This window comes from Chiloscyllium punctatum, chromosome 4 (genome assembly GCF_047496795.1).
Source record: "Chiloscyllium punctatum isolate Juve2018m chromosome 4, sChiPun1.3, whole genome shotgun sequence".
Classification (NCBI taxonomy): Eukaryota; Metazoa; Chordata; class Chondrichthyes; order Orectolobiformes; family Hemiscylliidae; genus Chiloscyllium; species Chiloscyllium punctatum.
Window position 1 is genome coordinate 55,176,121 of NC_092742.1, and position 13,263 is coordinate 55,189,383.

Here is a 13,263-nt window from a genome sequence, read left to right on the forward strand (position 1 = left end):
CATGAATCACTGTAAGGTAATTCTACTTTCCTTTTTATTCCCTTTTTTCTGTATCTAAGATTTGTACCTAGGTACTTTGTACCTGAGATAGCACCATAAGAGGTGCCATTGTAAACTTGTACTTCTGAGCTTGAGTACACATGACAATAAAGGGATATGCTTTTTGTTTTGAAAAATATTGCTGTGGAAGACTTTGTAGAGTCAACCAGGCTGTTTTCTGCTGGCTTGTTTTTCTGTGCCTACGTCAGTACTGGATGGTCTGTCCAGTTTCACGACTTGGTTGAGAATTTGTCATGACTGATGCAGCAGAGTGGTTTGCTAGGCCATTTCTGTTCACAGTTGAGAGTCGACCACATTGCAGTGGCTCTGGAGTCACATGTAGGCCAGACCAGATGATGACAGATTTCCTTCCCTGAAGAATGTTAGTGAGCCAGATGGGGTTTCCCCCATATGTTTCATCTCCTTCAGTACCACCTCAATTCCATTTTTTAAAAATCTAAGTTCAAATGTTACCATCTGATGTGGGAAGATTCAAATTTTGGGTCCCCCTTTTGCATAAAATGCAACATTTTTCCTCATTACCATGCATTTTGAGGGGGGGGTGGGGGGGGGCGGAATCACTGGACCTGAAACTAAATCTGCACATCCTGCGAGACCTGCTGAGCTTTTCCATTAATTTTGTTTTTATTTCTGATTTCCAGAATCCACAAACTTTTTTTTCAAACTGATAGTCGCCTTTTAGAAAACATTCAAGAGGCAAATGTTTGTTTGTGAAAAATTATCTCCAAACAAAACTAATTCACTAACTCTCATATTTAAGGCTTGATGTATCATGTTCTTGTTTTTATGCACTTCAGGGTTGATGGATAAATAGTTTTTCTGTATGCTTGAGTTGTAGATTTTAAACATTGATATATTGCTAGATGAAATTGTATTTACATGTGGGATTCATGCACAGAAACAAAGAGTTAAACATGAAACAGAAATATTCTACTTTATTATTGAAAGGGGCTTAACAGTTTGTAATCATAAATTGTTATTCAATTGAAGTAGTACATTAGGACATATCTTTAATTGTTGTAATATCGTTGCTGATTATTTCCTTTTGAAAGTTTTTAATGTTGTAATGTATCATCATTGACTGTATTTTGTAGGGAGAATCCTGATATTCTTTGTGCCAAGGCTCCCAAGATGAATTAACTTGCAGTAATGTTGGTGGCTTGAACTAATGATTCTTCGCTGACATCCTGTGGCTTTTATTTGAACTGCAAGCTGATGTTCTCATTATGGGGATTATGTGATTGCATCATTTGACAAATTTATTATTGTCAAATGCCTAAAAGAGGCTGTAATGTGCAAGTCATATGTATTTAATCAACCTTGTCATAACCTGTTATGATGTTTCTATGGCAGGTAGTACTTGAACTTTTGGATCTTCTAGTCTGGAAATGTGGGTATTATTGCTATGGCATCAGTCCCAGGTAGGGCAAGTAAATGTTGACAAATTAGTGTGGGTTTCCAATTGATGAAGACTGAGATTCGAGGTTTGAAATATTTTTGGGAAGGGTAGTGTGATTCCTTTATTTTTAAATATGTGATAGAATATTAAGATTGAAAGTTTGAGAGGATGAAGCAAGTTCAGGGCATGACCTGCCCTACATGCTTTGTTTTAAATAGTAGACTGCTAGAATTTGAGTATAGACTGCTGCTGCACCTTTGTCAGATGTGTTGTGGCTGTTGTCCCCAAGCCTTCTCTGTCATTTTACTTTCCGGAGAAACTGATGATAAGCTGAGTATTTTTGGTTTGCTATGACTTGCTCAGTGTTTCTAGTGCTTCAACTCAACTTGGTTCAAGTGACAGCCATTATTGTGTGGTGGCAATGTTATCACTGTGTAAATTCTAGTATCCCAACAGGTTAGTTTTTGACCTGCTATGTTTGAAAGGCCAAGTTGTCAGGAAACAGACTGTGTGAAGGTCCAAGGAGACGAGCAGTGGATTAAATAAAAGTTGCACACCACTTCAGGTCTTTGCTTTTCATGAGTTTTGTGCATTCTTTTGAGTTTCCTAAAAAGTGTTTACCTTCTCAAATGTGATTTGATTTAAGACCACTTTTGAAAGCAATGGTGTTATGTGCTCTGAATCATCTTTGTGTGAGCCTGACACCCTCTGAGGTTTCAAAAAAAAACCATGTGTAGATGTGTTGTCAAAGTTTATGCCTCAAACCTGAGTGAATGTTACTTTCACACTTCATGGGCTGAAGAGCTATCTTTGTTTTCAATGAGTCCATTCATAAATATCATGTCTTTAAGCAGTTGTTTTTCTCTGGATTGAGAACTGCTAGTATATCCTACTTGGTTGAGAAATTTGAGTATATATGTCAAGAGTTGCTATCTTCTGGAAGGTACATTTTAAGTAGTGTTTCCTGTTCATTCACTTTAGGCATCATCTGTCACATATAGCACTTTTTTAAGGAAATAACTGATGCAACATCTGAGGTCCTTGGCTTGGACTTCAACCATGTTTGAATTTTATTCAGGCATTGATAATGCCACCTGTTCCCCCAGAGAAAAGTGAGGGTTGACTGGAACTGATTGAGACAGAGTCCTAAAATATGGAACACATGACATTTAATATTCCTCTGAAAACCTACTGGGAGGCATCACAATATTGTAGTTTACAGCTCTGGAGTTATTGAATGAAAAGTTAAGATAAACATTACATTATAAGCTTTACCTGCTGTACTAAAAGTGCATGTTTCACTATCTTAATTCACTTGGTTCATTTGGTGTTTGAAATCTGTTTTGAATAACTTTTAATGCTTGTGACAATGGATAAGATGGAAGGCTAGAAAGGGAAAGATGTTCTGCACTAATGCCTTTGGACTCCTCTGGAAATTGCCATGTTGCAAATTGTTGGTCATAGAGTGCCTCAAGTATTTAACTAGTGTTTAAGGAGGCACACCATCTATTAAATTAACTAATTACTGTGATGCCAATTTGTATTTCTTTTACAGAAAACACTGATATCAAGTTTAAGGATTTTCTTTCTTCTTTGAAAACCATGACATTCACCGAGGAAGAGGCTATCGATGTGGCTGACATTCTGAAAGAGAAAGCTAGTGTGCTTCAAGAAATTTGGCAGAAAGTAAGTGGCATATTCATTTGTTTAATTGATTTTTAAAATGAATGGAGACTAGGGAGGCTCTTTTGCCAATCTTGAGTCATTCATCTAACACCTGAACATTATGTAAAGAAATTTTAAAATCCCCTTTATGTGGTGTGTATCTGCTGGTGTGCTCACATAATGTGAGGTAGGTTTTTCCCATGTTTTCTGAGCCCTGAAGATACTTGCATTGTTTTGAGTACTTGGCTAACCTTGTCATTAGTATATCATACGGTTTTGTTGTGGATGTAGTAACATAACGTTTCTAATGCTATAGATTTACTTTAATTCAGGTCATTGTGGAACGTACAGTTTTCTAGACTGTTGTGATATCGGTGTCTGTGCCCACTTTTAGCCCATCATATTTGTTCTGCCTTAGGTGGAATCCTGATTCCTTCCTGCTGTCCTAGGAAATGCAGTATTACTCCCTTTTTTATTCTAAGGGATTTAACACTAGATGCTTAAATTAAATTCTGGGATATGGTATATGAGAAGTCTCTGGTTGAAAGGAATTTTGAATTTCCTACCCTCGGCAAGACTATTCAGTTGATCAATACAGTCAAGACTGATGTCAGCAGATTTTTGCCTTACAAAGGGGAATCTGAAACCTTTCCAGAGGGTCATTTAATATGTGTAATTAACTTTCAGGGGAAGTGGTAGATGCAGGTACACTTACCCATCCAAATGGCTTTTAAGTGTTAAGTGAATTGTAAAGGCTTAGTGGGATATGGGCCAAATGCAGGCAGGTGGGACTGGTTTCGTTTGGAAACTTGGTTGGCATGGACAAGTTGGCTCTAAACGTCTGTTTCCATGCTGTATAACTCTGACTAAATGAACTACTCCTAGCTTCTGTTTCCTGTGTCTTTATGCCATCTGTCCAATACCATCCAGTCTATTTTGAATGAGTCTGGATTACTTCCTTTCATTTTGTTCCTTATTTGAAGTGAGACCCTCTCTTAGAAAAGTCCACTTTATGATCAAAGTGTTGGAAGTTATTTCTTAAAATTTTAAGTGTCTGACTTTTCTGTTTTTTATTCTTTTCTGTAAGTATTAATTTTAGTATTTGGATAGCACTTTGATTATACGTCTGTGTAACAAATAGTTTGTACACCCCCTTCACAGAAGGTGCAGTTGCTGAGCTGGTTTCCACTCCACCCTCTCCTCCCTGACCTATCACCTTCATCTCCTCACCCATTGTACTCTATGCTACTTTCTTCCCACCCCCACCCTCCTCTAGCTTATCTCTCCACCCTTCAGGCTCACTGCCTTTATTCCTGATGAAGGGCTTTTGCCCGAAACATCTATTTCGCTGCTCCTTGGATGCTGCCTGAACTGCTGTGCTCTTCCAGCACCACTAATCCAGAATCTGGTTTAAAGTGTTTGTCTGCTATTACAAAAGCATTAAAAAGTTGTATGTGTGCATGGCTGTTGAACTTGTTTAAATTGAGCCTTTCAAGTTCTGTAACACACTTTCTTGATGTATCTTTTGCATAGTCCCAATAATATGCCTGAAAATTTAATTTGTGTATCTACTGTTTCAGTATTCTTAATAGATGAGTATAAAATTTTAAAACTAATCAATTTTCTTGGTTCCTAAATCTCTTTAATGTATCCTATACAAATTTCCCTTCTGAAGAGTCCATTTAGATTTAGTCTCGTCACTTTGAACTGTTCTTTCTGCCTAGTATTTCTTAAGGTTGTGATCAATGTTGAACATCGGTATTGAGTTTGACCTTCTGGAAGTTAAGTACACTTACAGCCAAAATATTAAAGTGTTGTAAATGAAGTCTTAACTTCCTTTAAAAGCAACCAACCACTTATCATAAAACTAAAGTTAAAGTTTCAATTCTGCAATTCTTGCTTTAGATTGTTCGTAGAGGAAGTATTTTAACCATTTTAGTCTTGTTGAAACTAATACTTGAAGTGGAAGCACTTTTGCACATTAGAAAAGCCTAGACTTGTACTTGCACATTAGACATGATAAATTTGGACAAACCAAATATAGTAAGAAAGATGGCATGGGAACAGGGATCTGCCATTCAGCCTGTTGAGCCTGCTATGTCATGGCTCATCTGCTACTGTGCCACTTTCCTGTGCCATCTGCATGTCATCAGGCCATTCGTCTCGAGGCACTTAACAGTTTCAAGACAGAAATTGTTAGTGAATTCCAGCAATTCACTAGTGAAGAAATTCCTCTCAACTCAGTTTTAAATGGATCATCATTAATCCTGAGATATCCACACCAGCCAAGGGAAATACCTTGCCTACATCCACCCTGTCTCCTTTTACATGTGCTCCAAGTAACATCCTGAAAAATATAGTGACATGTTTGACAAACATGACTTAGAAAATAACCAATTCTAACATGGTCACTGCTACTAACCTCAAGGTCTGTAGTTTTCCATTCTCCCTCTATCTCTAAAAGTGGGGTTACATTTGCTACTTTAGAGTCTGGAGAGATCTTTCCAGGCACGTTGAATTTTGAGAGCCATCAAGGCATCCACTATCTTTGTAGCTGCCCTCCTTTGCCATATTGGGATGTAGCTCATTTGGTCCATGGGATTTATCAGTGTTCAAACAAGTTTAACTTTTCAAGTATATATTTTGTCTTACTAATTTCTTTTGTTTCCCAAGTCCCTTGGTTGGAGATACGGAACTGTCGCTGCTGAAGAGTCCAGAATGGAGCTGAAAAAAGCGCAGCAGGTCAGTCAGCATCAGAGGATCCTCTGCTGCTTGACCTGTTGTGCTTTTTCTATCCCTTGGTCCCTTTTTGATTGCCTGGCATTTCTGGGAAATTTTCTGTATTTTTCCCTCTGAACACGAGCACAAATTAATAGTTTGAGTTCACCACCAGTTTTCCACTATGAATTCTCTGATCTGCACCTGTAATGTCTACACAGTTGCTTTAGTTTGTCCTATTTACTTATTACATAAAGAAGCTTTTACAGACTGCTTTGCTTTTCTTCCTTGATTGCATTCACATTTTTCTTTCCCTAATCAATTTCTTGGTTAACCTTTGGCTTGTAATTTGCTCCCAATTCTCAGGTTTATAATTTTTTTTTCCTGATATTCTTGGATTCATTCTTTTGGTTTAGTGGAATTTTTAAAAAATGTTATGAAAGCAATGTTCTATGGATGGTCAAAATTTGAAATCAAATCAAATTACTCCAAATCAAAACCACTTATTTGGGGACAGAACTGGATTGAAGGTAGAATACAGGGTGGAAAAGACTGGAGTCCTGTGATCAGCAGTTTGCCACAAGGATCAATTTTGGGTCCACTTTCTTTTGTCATTTATATAAATGATTTAGATGTGAACATAGTGGGTATGGTTAGTAAGTTTGCAGATGACACAAAAACTGGAGGTCGAGTGGACAGCGAAGAAGGTTACCTCCAAATAATAGGGTCTTGATCAGATGGGCCAATGGGCTGAAGAGTGGTGCATGCAGTTGAATTTGGATAAATGTGAGGTACTGCATTTTGGAAAGGCAAATCTTGGCAGGATTCGATGGTTAAGTCCTAGGGAGTGTTGCTGAATAAAGAGACCTTGGGGTGCAGGTTCATAATTCCTTGAAAGTAGAGATTTGGGTAGATAGGATAGTGAAGAAGGCATTTGGTATGCTTGCCTTTATTGGTCAGAGTATTGAGTACAAGAGTTGGCTGGTCATGATTCAGCTTCATACGCCATTGTTTAGACCACTTTTGGAATACTGCATTCAGTCCCTGCTATAGAAAGGATGTTGTGAAACTTGAAAGAGTTCAGAAAAGATATTCAAAAGGGTCTTACCAGGGTTGGAGGGTTTGAGCTGTAGGGATAAGCTGAATAGGCTGGGGCTATTTTCCCTGGAGTGTCAGAGGTTGACTTTTTTTTAAAAAAGCTTTCATAAAATTGTGAGGGCATGAATACAGTGAGTAGGCAAGGCCTTTTACCTGTTTTAGGCAAGCCCAAAACTAGAGGACTTAAGTTTAGGGTGAGAGGGAAAAGATTTAAAAGGGACCAAGTGGCAACTTTTTCACTCTCAGGATGATATGGTTATGGAATGAGCTGCCAGACGAAGTGGTGGAGGCTGATAGAACTAGAATATTTTTAGAAGGCATCTGAATGGGGATATGTGCCAAATTCTAGCAAATAGGACTAATTTACTTAGGATGTCTGGACCGTGTGGGTGAGTTGGACTGAAGGGTCTGTTTCTCTGCTGTATATCTCTGACTCTAAGTGCTCAGCATCTCTGGAATGAGAAACAAAGCTAATAGCTTTGGTGATAAATTTTGGTCTAATGCAAGGCCACACCAGCTAGGTGAAGCATTAACCCAGCTCCCTTGATACTGCCTGATCTCAGCATTTACTGCTCCAAAGAAATCCTACTGGACTCTGCTTTTATTTCCAGGGATACCAGACCTGCTGAGTTTGTCCAGTATTTCTGGTATTACGTTTAAAGCTATGAAATCCATTTTTGATTAGCTCATTTGATTTACCCAGCCTAGTTTCACTGCCAAATCACTGTCTATTTTGTGCATTATGGTATGGGAGATTGTGCATTCCTCTAAGAAGACTGAAATTTTTTTTTTGATCTCTTCCAGCCTGGAGTAAAATGTGATCCAGTTCATGGATTGCAACAGCAGTTGCAGGAGCAAGAGAAGTTGCTTCAAGCTTTGCAAGATGAAGTTAATCTTTCAAATGATAAATGCAAACAGTTGAATCAGGTAACATAATTAATCAAATCTAACTATTATAGAGTCAGTGTGGTGCTGGAAAAGCACAGCAGATCAGGCTGCATCAGAAGAGCTGGAGAGTCAACATTTCTGGCATAAGCCCTTTTTTTTAGAAAGGTGGAGGGACAAGGGGGCTGAGAGATACATAAAGGGATGGGAGGAAGGTGATAGGTAGATGCAGGTGGGGGCTAAGAGGTCAGTGACTACACAACGTCTCTTCCCCCGCAAAAAATAAAGTCATCTTTTGATTCCCAATTCTGACGTCTCTGCTGTATCTGCTCCCAGGAGGAGCAATTTCACTCCCGAACATTCCAGATGGCCTCTTATTTCAAGGACCACAATTTGCCCTCCCCTGTGGTCGATGATGCCCACCAGAACATCCCCTTCACTTCCCGTACCTCTGCCTTTTGAACCCTACCCCTCTAACCACAACAAGGGTAGATCCCCCTCCCCAAAAATAAAAAGTGGTCCTCTTCTTCCACCCCACTAACCCCTGGGTGCAGCGCATTTATTCACCGTTATTTCTGCCAAATACAATCAGATCCTACCACCAAAGACTTATTTCCCTTCCACCCCTCTTGATCTGTGTTCCATCGATGCCATTTCCTCCATGACACACCCTCTTTTTAGGGAGTCCGCCATCCTCCACCCCCGGTAGCTTCCCTTGCTGCCACAGGACATGTAAAACCTGTGCCCACACCACCTCTCTCCCCTCTATCTCATGCCCCAAAGGATCTTTTCACATTGACAGAGATTTTCCTGCACGTCCACCCATCTCATGTACTGTGTCTGTTGCTCTTGATTGGGGAGACAGGATGCCAACTCGCAGAGTGAATTCAGAGGACATCTCTGGGGCACTCACCAAACAACCCCATTGCTGTGTGGCTGACCATTTCAACTCCCACTCACCCCAGGACATGCAATTCTTATAAATAATTAAATCATAAACACAAAATACTTAGTGAATGTTAACCATATTTTAGAAAGCCAGTTGAAGGATAGAACTAACTAACACCAGTTGCTAAATACTTGCAATATACAACTTTAAATGCATATTCAAGCACACATCTGAACTGAACAACCACAGTCTGAATCTGTTCAGAGTTCAAGTGAATGCCTAGTTAGTGCTCTTCATCTGTACACTGTCATATTCTAAATTATACAGTAAAGAACTCCTGGATGGAACAGTTATCAAACTGCTACAACAGGTGTAAAATGATGAAAGCTGTTGAGTAGATTTGCCAGCTATTTCCAATATCAAAGTTACCATTAATTACACATCAGGGACTTGGCTGGGGAGACCATGCAGACGGTTTGAGCTGAATGGAAGAGGGAACTGTCATGGCTGTCTCCTTTTACACAGTTGCAATGTTTCTGGGAGACATACAACCTTGGGCCAATTTAGGATTTTAAGAAGAATCTCTCAACAGTGCTCCGCATTGTCTGAGAATTGAGCAGCTCCAGCAGACCAGTGATAGTAGATCAGTATATCCCATTGATTCAGCTTCTTTCTGTAACTGTGGATGTCTAGCTTTTCCTCTTTTTAGCATAGTTTAAAGACTATTTGTGTTTTGAACATTTATTTTGGCAGCACTTCAAAAGATTGTGTGCTTTATGCACTTAGACCTGTGGAATAGTTCTAGGAGGGCCTTTTGCAAGTGGCAGATAAAATTTGTACTTTAAAGGCTGTCCAAGCATTGCTTCATTTTTGTTTTGATCACCTGTCTGAGAAAGCGAGGATTGATTTGACTGCAGTTTTGACTTGATTTAATTACACTTTTTATTGTTGTCTGTCATAATTTCCAAAATTTTATTAGGAATTAGTGACTGAAAAACAGAAAGCCAATGTAGTTGAGTCCAAACTAAGAGAACAACGCACTGCCCTTGAAAAAGAACTAGCAGCATTGCAAAACAAGCTGCAAGTCAGCTACCAGGATCATATGAATGAAACCCAGATGCAGGTAAGTCCAAAGAATCTTCTTTCTCATCTGTAACTTTGCAAACTGAATTCTGTTTCCATTATACTTTTGTTTTTGAAAAACAAAATGATTTGAGTTACTTTGCTCTCACTGTAGGCCTATTTAGAAATTTTGGATGTGGCCTATTGGCCCAATAAATCCACACCACACCAACCCTCCGAAGATGGCCCACCCAGACCCATTTCCCTCTGACTAATGCACCTTACATTATGGGCAATTTAGCTTTGGCCAATTCACCTGGCCTGCACATCTTTGGACTGAAAGAGGAAACCAGAGTGCCCGGAGGAAACCCACGCAGACTCTGGGAGAATGTGCAAACTCCACACAGCCCAAGGCTGGAATTGAACCTGGGTCCCTGGCGCTGTAAGGCAGTAGTGCTATCCACTGAGCCACCATGCTGCTTCCCCTGGATCATTTTTTTGGGGGGGCAGCAAAAGCAAGCAATCTCAAACCAAGTTACAGTATAAGTCATTATTAAAATTGATAAACTTTTGTTACTTCCACATTTATGTTGACATTTTATGAAGATAGTGGTTTCCTGGGTAAAAAGTACACAAGTTACTATCGTTATTTTGGATTTTTTTTAGTTTATTTGCAAAGAACATTGTTAGGGAAACATGAAGATACCAATCCTTTCTTTATGCCTGTGTATCTAAAGTTTGATTTTTGTAAGTTTTTTTTAAATATTTTTGAAATTTCACTTCTTCTGCTTTTAGTTGGGAAGTGTGAGTATCATCTTAATTTGCAAGATTGCACAAGCAGTTGCTCAGTTTTAGTCATAGGAAATATATTGAATGTGACAATTAGTTCTCTTCAACTGAGAACTGTGCTCTGCTAGACAATTATCATGTGATGTCAGAGGGAATCCAAACTCTCATGGTTTGGCAATGAGCTTGTGTATGTTTTAATGCGTAGTTTGTAGAAGTAGAATTCCTTTGCTAACTAATTTACTGTTTAACTTGGTAATCTTCAGGCTGTTGTTATGCAATAAAATGGTTATTCATATTCATAGAAATTCAGTTCCTGTGTCATGAGGAGTAACTTGGAAAATTTGATCTTTTTTAAAAAAAAGGCTACTTCGTAGCGACTGATATTTAATCACTACAGGCAGTTGCCAACAAATGAGTTTGCCTTTTACTTTTAATTTAACACAAAATTATTGATTTTTGGTGTTGGCAGTAAACTTTGGGAATTGATGCTTTTTCCTTGCTGGCTTTACTTCTACACATCCGTAGCAACCTTTTTTGCTGCTTGAAATGTGTGTATATATAAGATTTTTTTTTCATTTGTGGTTTGGTTTAAGATTTATTTTCTTAAGTGAAGGAAGAGTGCTAACCCTTTGCATAGTAAATGTTTAGTTTCTTCTGCCTTGTGAAGGTTGCCATTTTACCATAATTTAGCCAGTGGTCTGAAATTATTTGAATACTTCTGCTAATAGACATAATACCAATTAATGGAGAGTAAAATTACTTTTCAACACTGTAAATGCTTAGCATCTTTTGACACTAAGGCTGGCTTTTTATTAATAAAAGCTTTAATATCCTGGTGCAATGAATATCTTCAGATACATGTTTTTGAGACTAACAGGAATAATATTTCTATAATCTGTCATCTTTTAATACGGAAAAGCCATTTTGATGGTTGCGGTGTTTTTCTGCAGATCAATTCTTCTCTTATTTTGAGAGTGCACTTTTATAAATGTCATGGGCTGTGTGTATCACTGGCAAGGTAAGCATTTATTGCCAGTCTCAAATTCGTATCCAAGGTGATGATGACGACTTGCTTCCTTGAAGTGCAGCCATGATGTGGAGGTGCCAGTGTTGGACTGGAGTGGACAAAGTTTAAAAATCTCACAACAGCAGATTATACGCCTGATGAAAGAGCAGTGCTGTGAAAGCTAGTACTTCCAAATTAACCTGTTTAGATTATAACCTAGTGTTGTGTTTTTTTTGAAACTTTGAAGTACAGCAGTCCATGTGATGCAGGTACAGCAGTGCTATGGGAAGAATGCTTTAGAACTTTGACTTTGCAACGGTGAAGGAAAAGCAATTAGAGATGCAAGTCCATCTAATGTGCTAATGGAGAACCTGCAGGGTGGTAGTGTTCCATGTGTCTGGTACTTTTGTTTTCTAGGTGGTGAAGGTTATTGGTTTAGAAGGGGCTGTCACAGGTGCTTTGAGCAGTTCTTCAAATAAAGTTTCTAGGTGGCACACCTTCTGGGGTGGTAGGTGAAATCAATCTTTAAGTTGGTGAATGAGGTGCCAATCAAGTTGGCTGTTTTGTCCTAAATGGTTTTGGGAACTCCAACCATCCAAGCAAGTGGAATAATGTATTCCATCATACTCCTGCCATGTTTCTTTGTGGATGTTGAGCACATTTGAGAGTTCGGAGTGACTTCGTGTTTTAAAATATTTCCAAAATCTGACCTGCCTTCTAGCTGATCCACTTAGGTTTCTGGTCAGTGGTAACATGTTGGGATATTGGCGGGGGATTCAGTAATAATAATAAACTTGTACTCAAGAGAAGATGGTTAGATTCTCTTGTTGGCAATGACTTGTATGGTCTGACTATGACTATTTCTTAGTCTGGGTCTGAATTGTTGTCTCTGACTTGCTGCATATGGAAACAGGCTATGTTTCAGTATCTGCAGAGTTGTGAATGAAATGAATCCTTCACAATGACCATCCCTTTTACTCTTGCCTCATGAAGGAGGGCAGGTCATTGAAGCAGTTGAAGATGTTAGTCCTTGTATACTGCCCTGGGGAATTCCTACATTGATGCTCTGGGTCAGCAATAACACTCCTCCAATAATCATAGCAGTCTTCCTTCGTGCTTGGTGTTGACTTTAATGAGCAGGGAGTTTTTCCCCAATTGCCTTTGGGCATCTTGATGCTACACTTGATGCTGGCTTGATGTCTCATCTTGTCTCATCCCTGGAATTCAGCCAAAGCTTGTTTTGGTTCCTGTTTTGATCCAAAACTTTTTAATTAAGAAGGATTCTGCTTGAACTGAAGCTAAATTTGTTTACTAGGTAACAGGTTGGTTTAGAAGTCTAGTAAATATAATTACTAATTTAACAGAACTAACTAAATTTCTACTGTAAATGACTGAAAAGATGAACTAAGCATAAACTATAATTCAGTTAATGAAAACTATTTCCTTCAGTTTCGCCAGCTGCAAGATCAAACTGAAGCATTGAAACAAGAGAACAGGATCCTGAGAGATGCTGTGAGCAAGGCCCCCACCCAAATGGAGAGCAAGTGAGTTGTCCTGAATCCAAGAGCGAAAATATTAAGTGCAAATTCGTAATTTTGATTGTGAATGAATCATTAATAATAAAATCAATGATTAACAACTGATCTGGAGTTAGCAGTTGGCTCCTTGCTTAAACTGTTTTGTTTCACAAGG

General features: G+C 38.8%; 1 protein-coding gene across 5 annotated transcripts in view; it reads left to right on the top strand.

Annotated features, from left to right (window-relative positions):
- Positions 1-13,263, top strand: part of ktn1 (kinectin 1) — a 146,836-nt gene that overhangs the window by 48,079 nt on the left and 85,494 nt on the right. For all 5 annotated transcript variants that reach the window (XM_072568781.1, XM_072568784.1, XM_072568785.1 and 2 more), the window contains 4 exons: positions 3,015-3,145; positions 7,745-7,867; positions 9,694-9,837; positions 13,021-13,115. In XM_072568781.1, the coding sequence (XP_072424882.1) occupies positions 3,015-3,145; positions 7,745-7,867; positions 9,694-9,837; positions 13,021-13,115 (493 nt within the window). The remainder of the gene's footprint in view (positions 1-3,014; positions 3,146-7,744; positions 7,868-9,693; positions 9,838-13,020; positions 13,116-13,263) is intronic.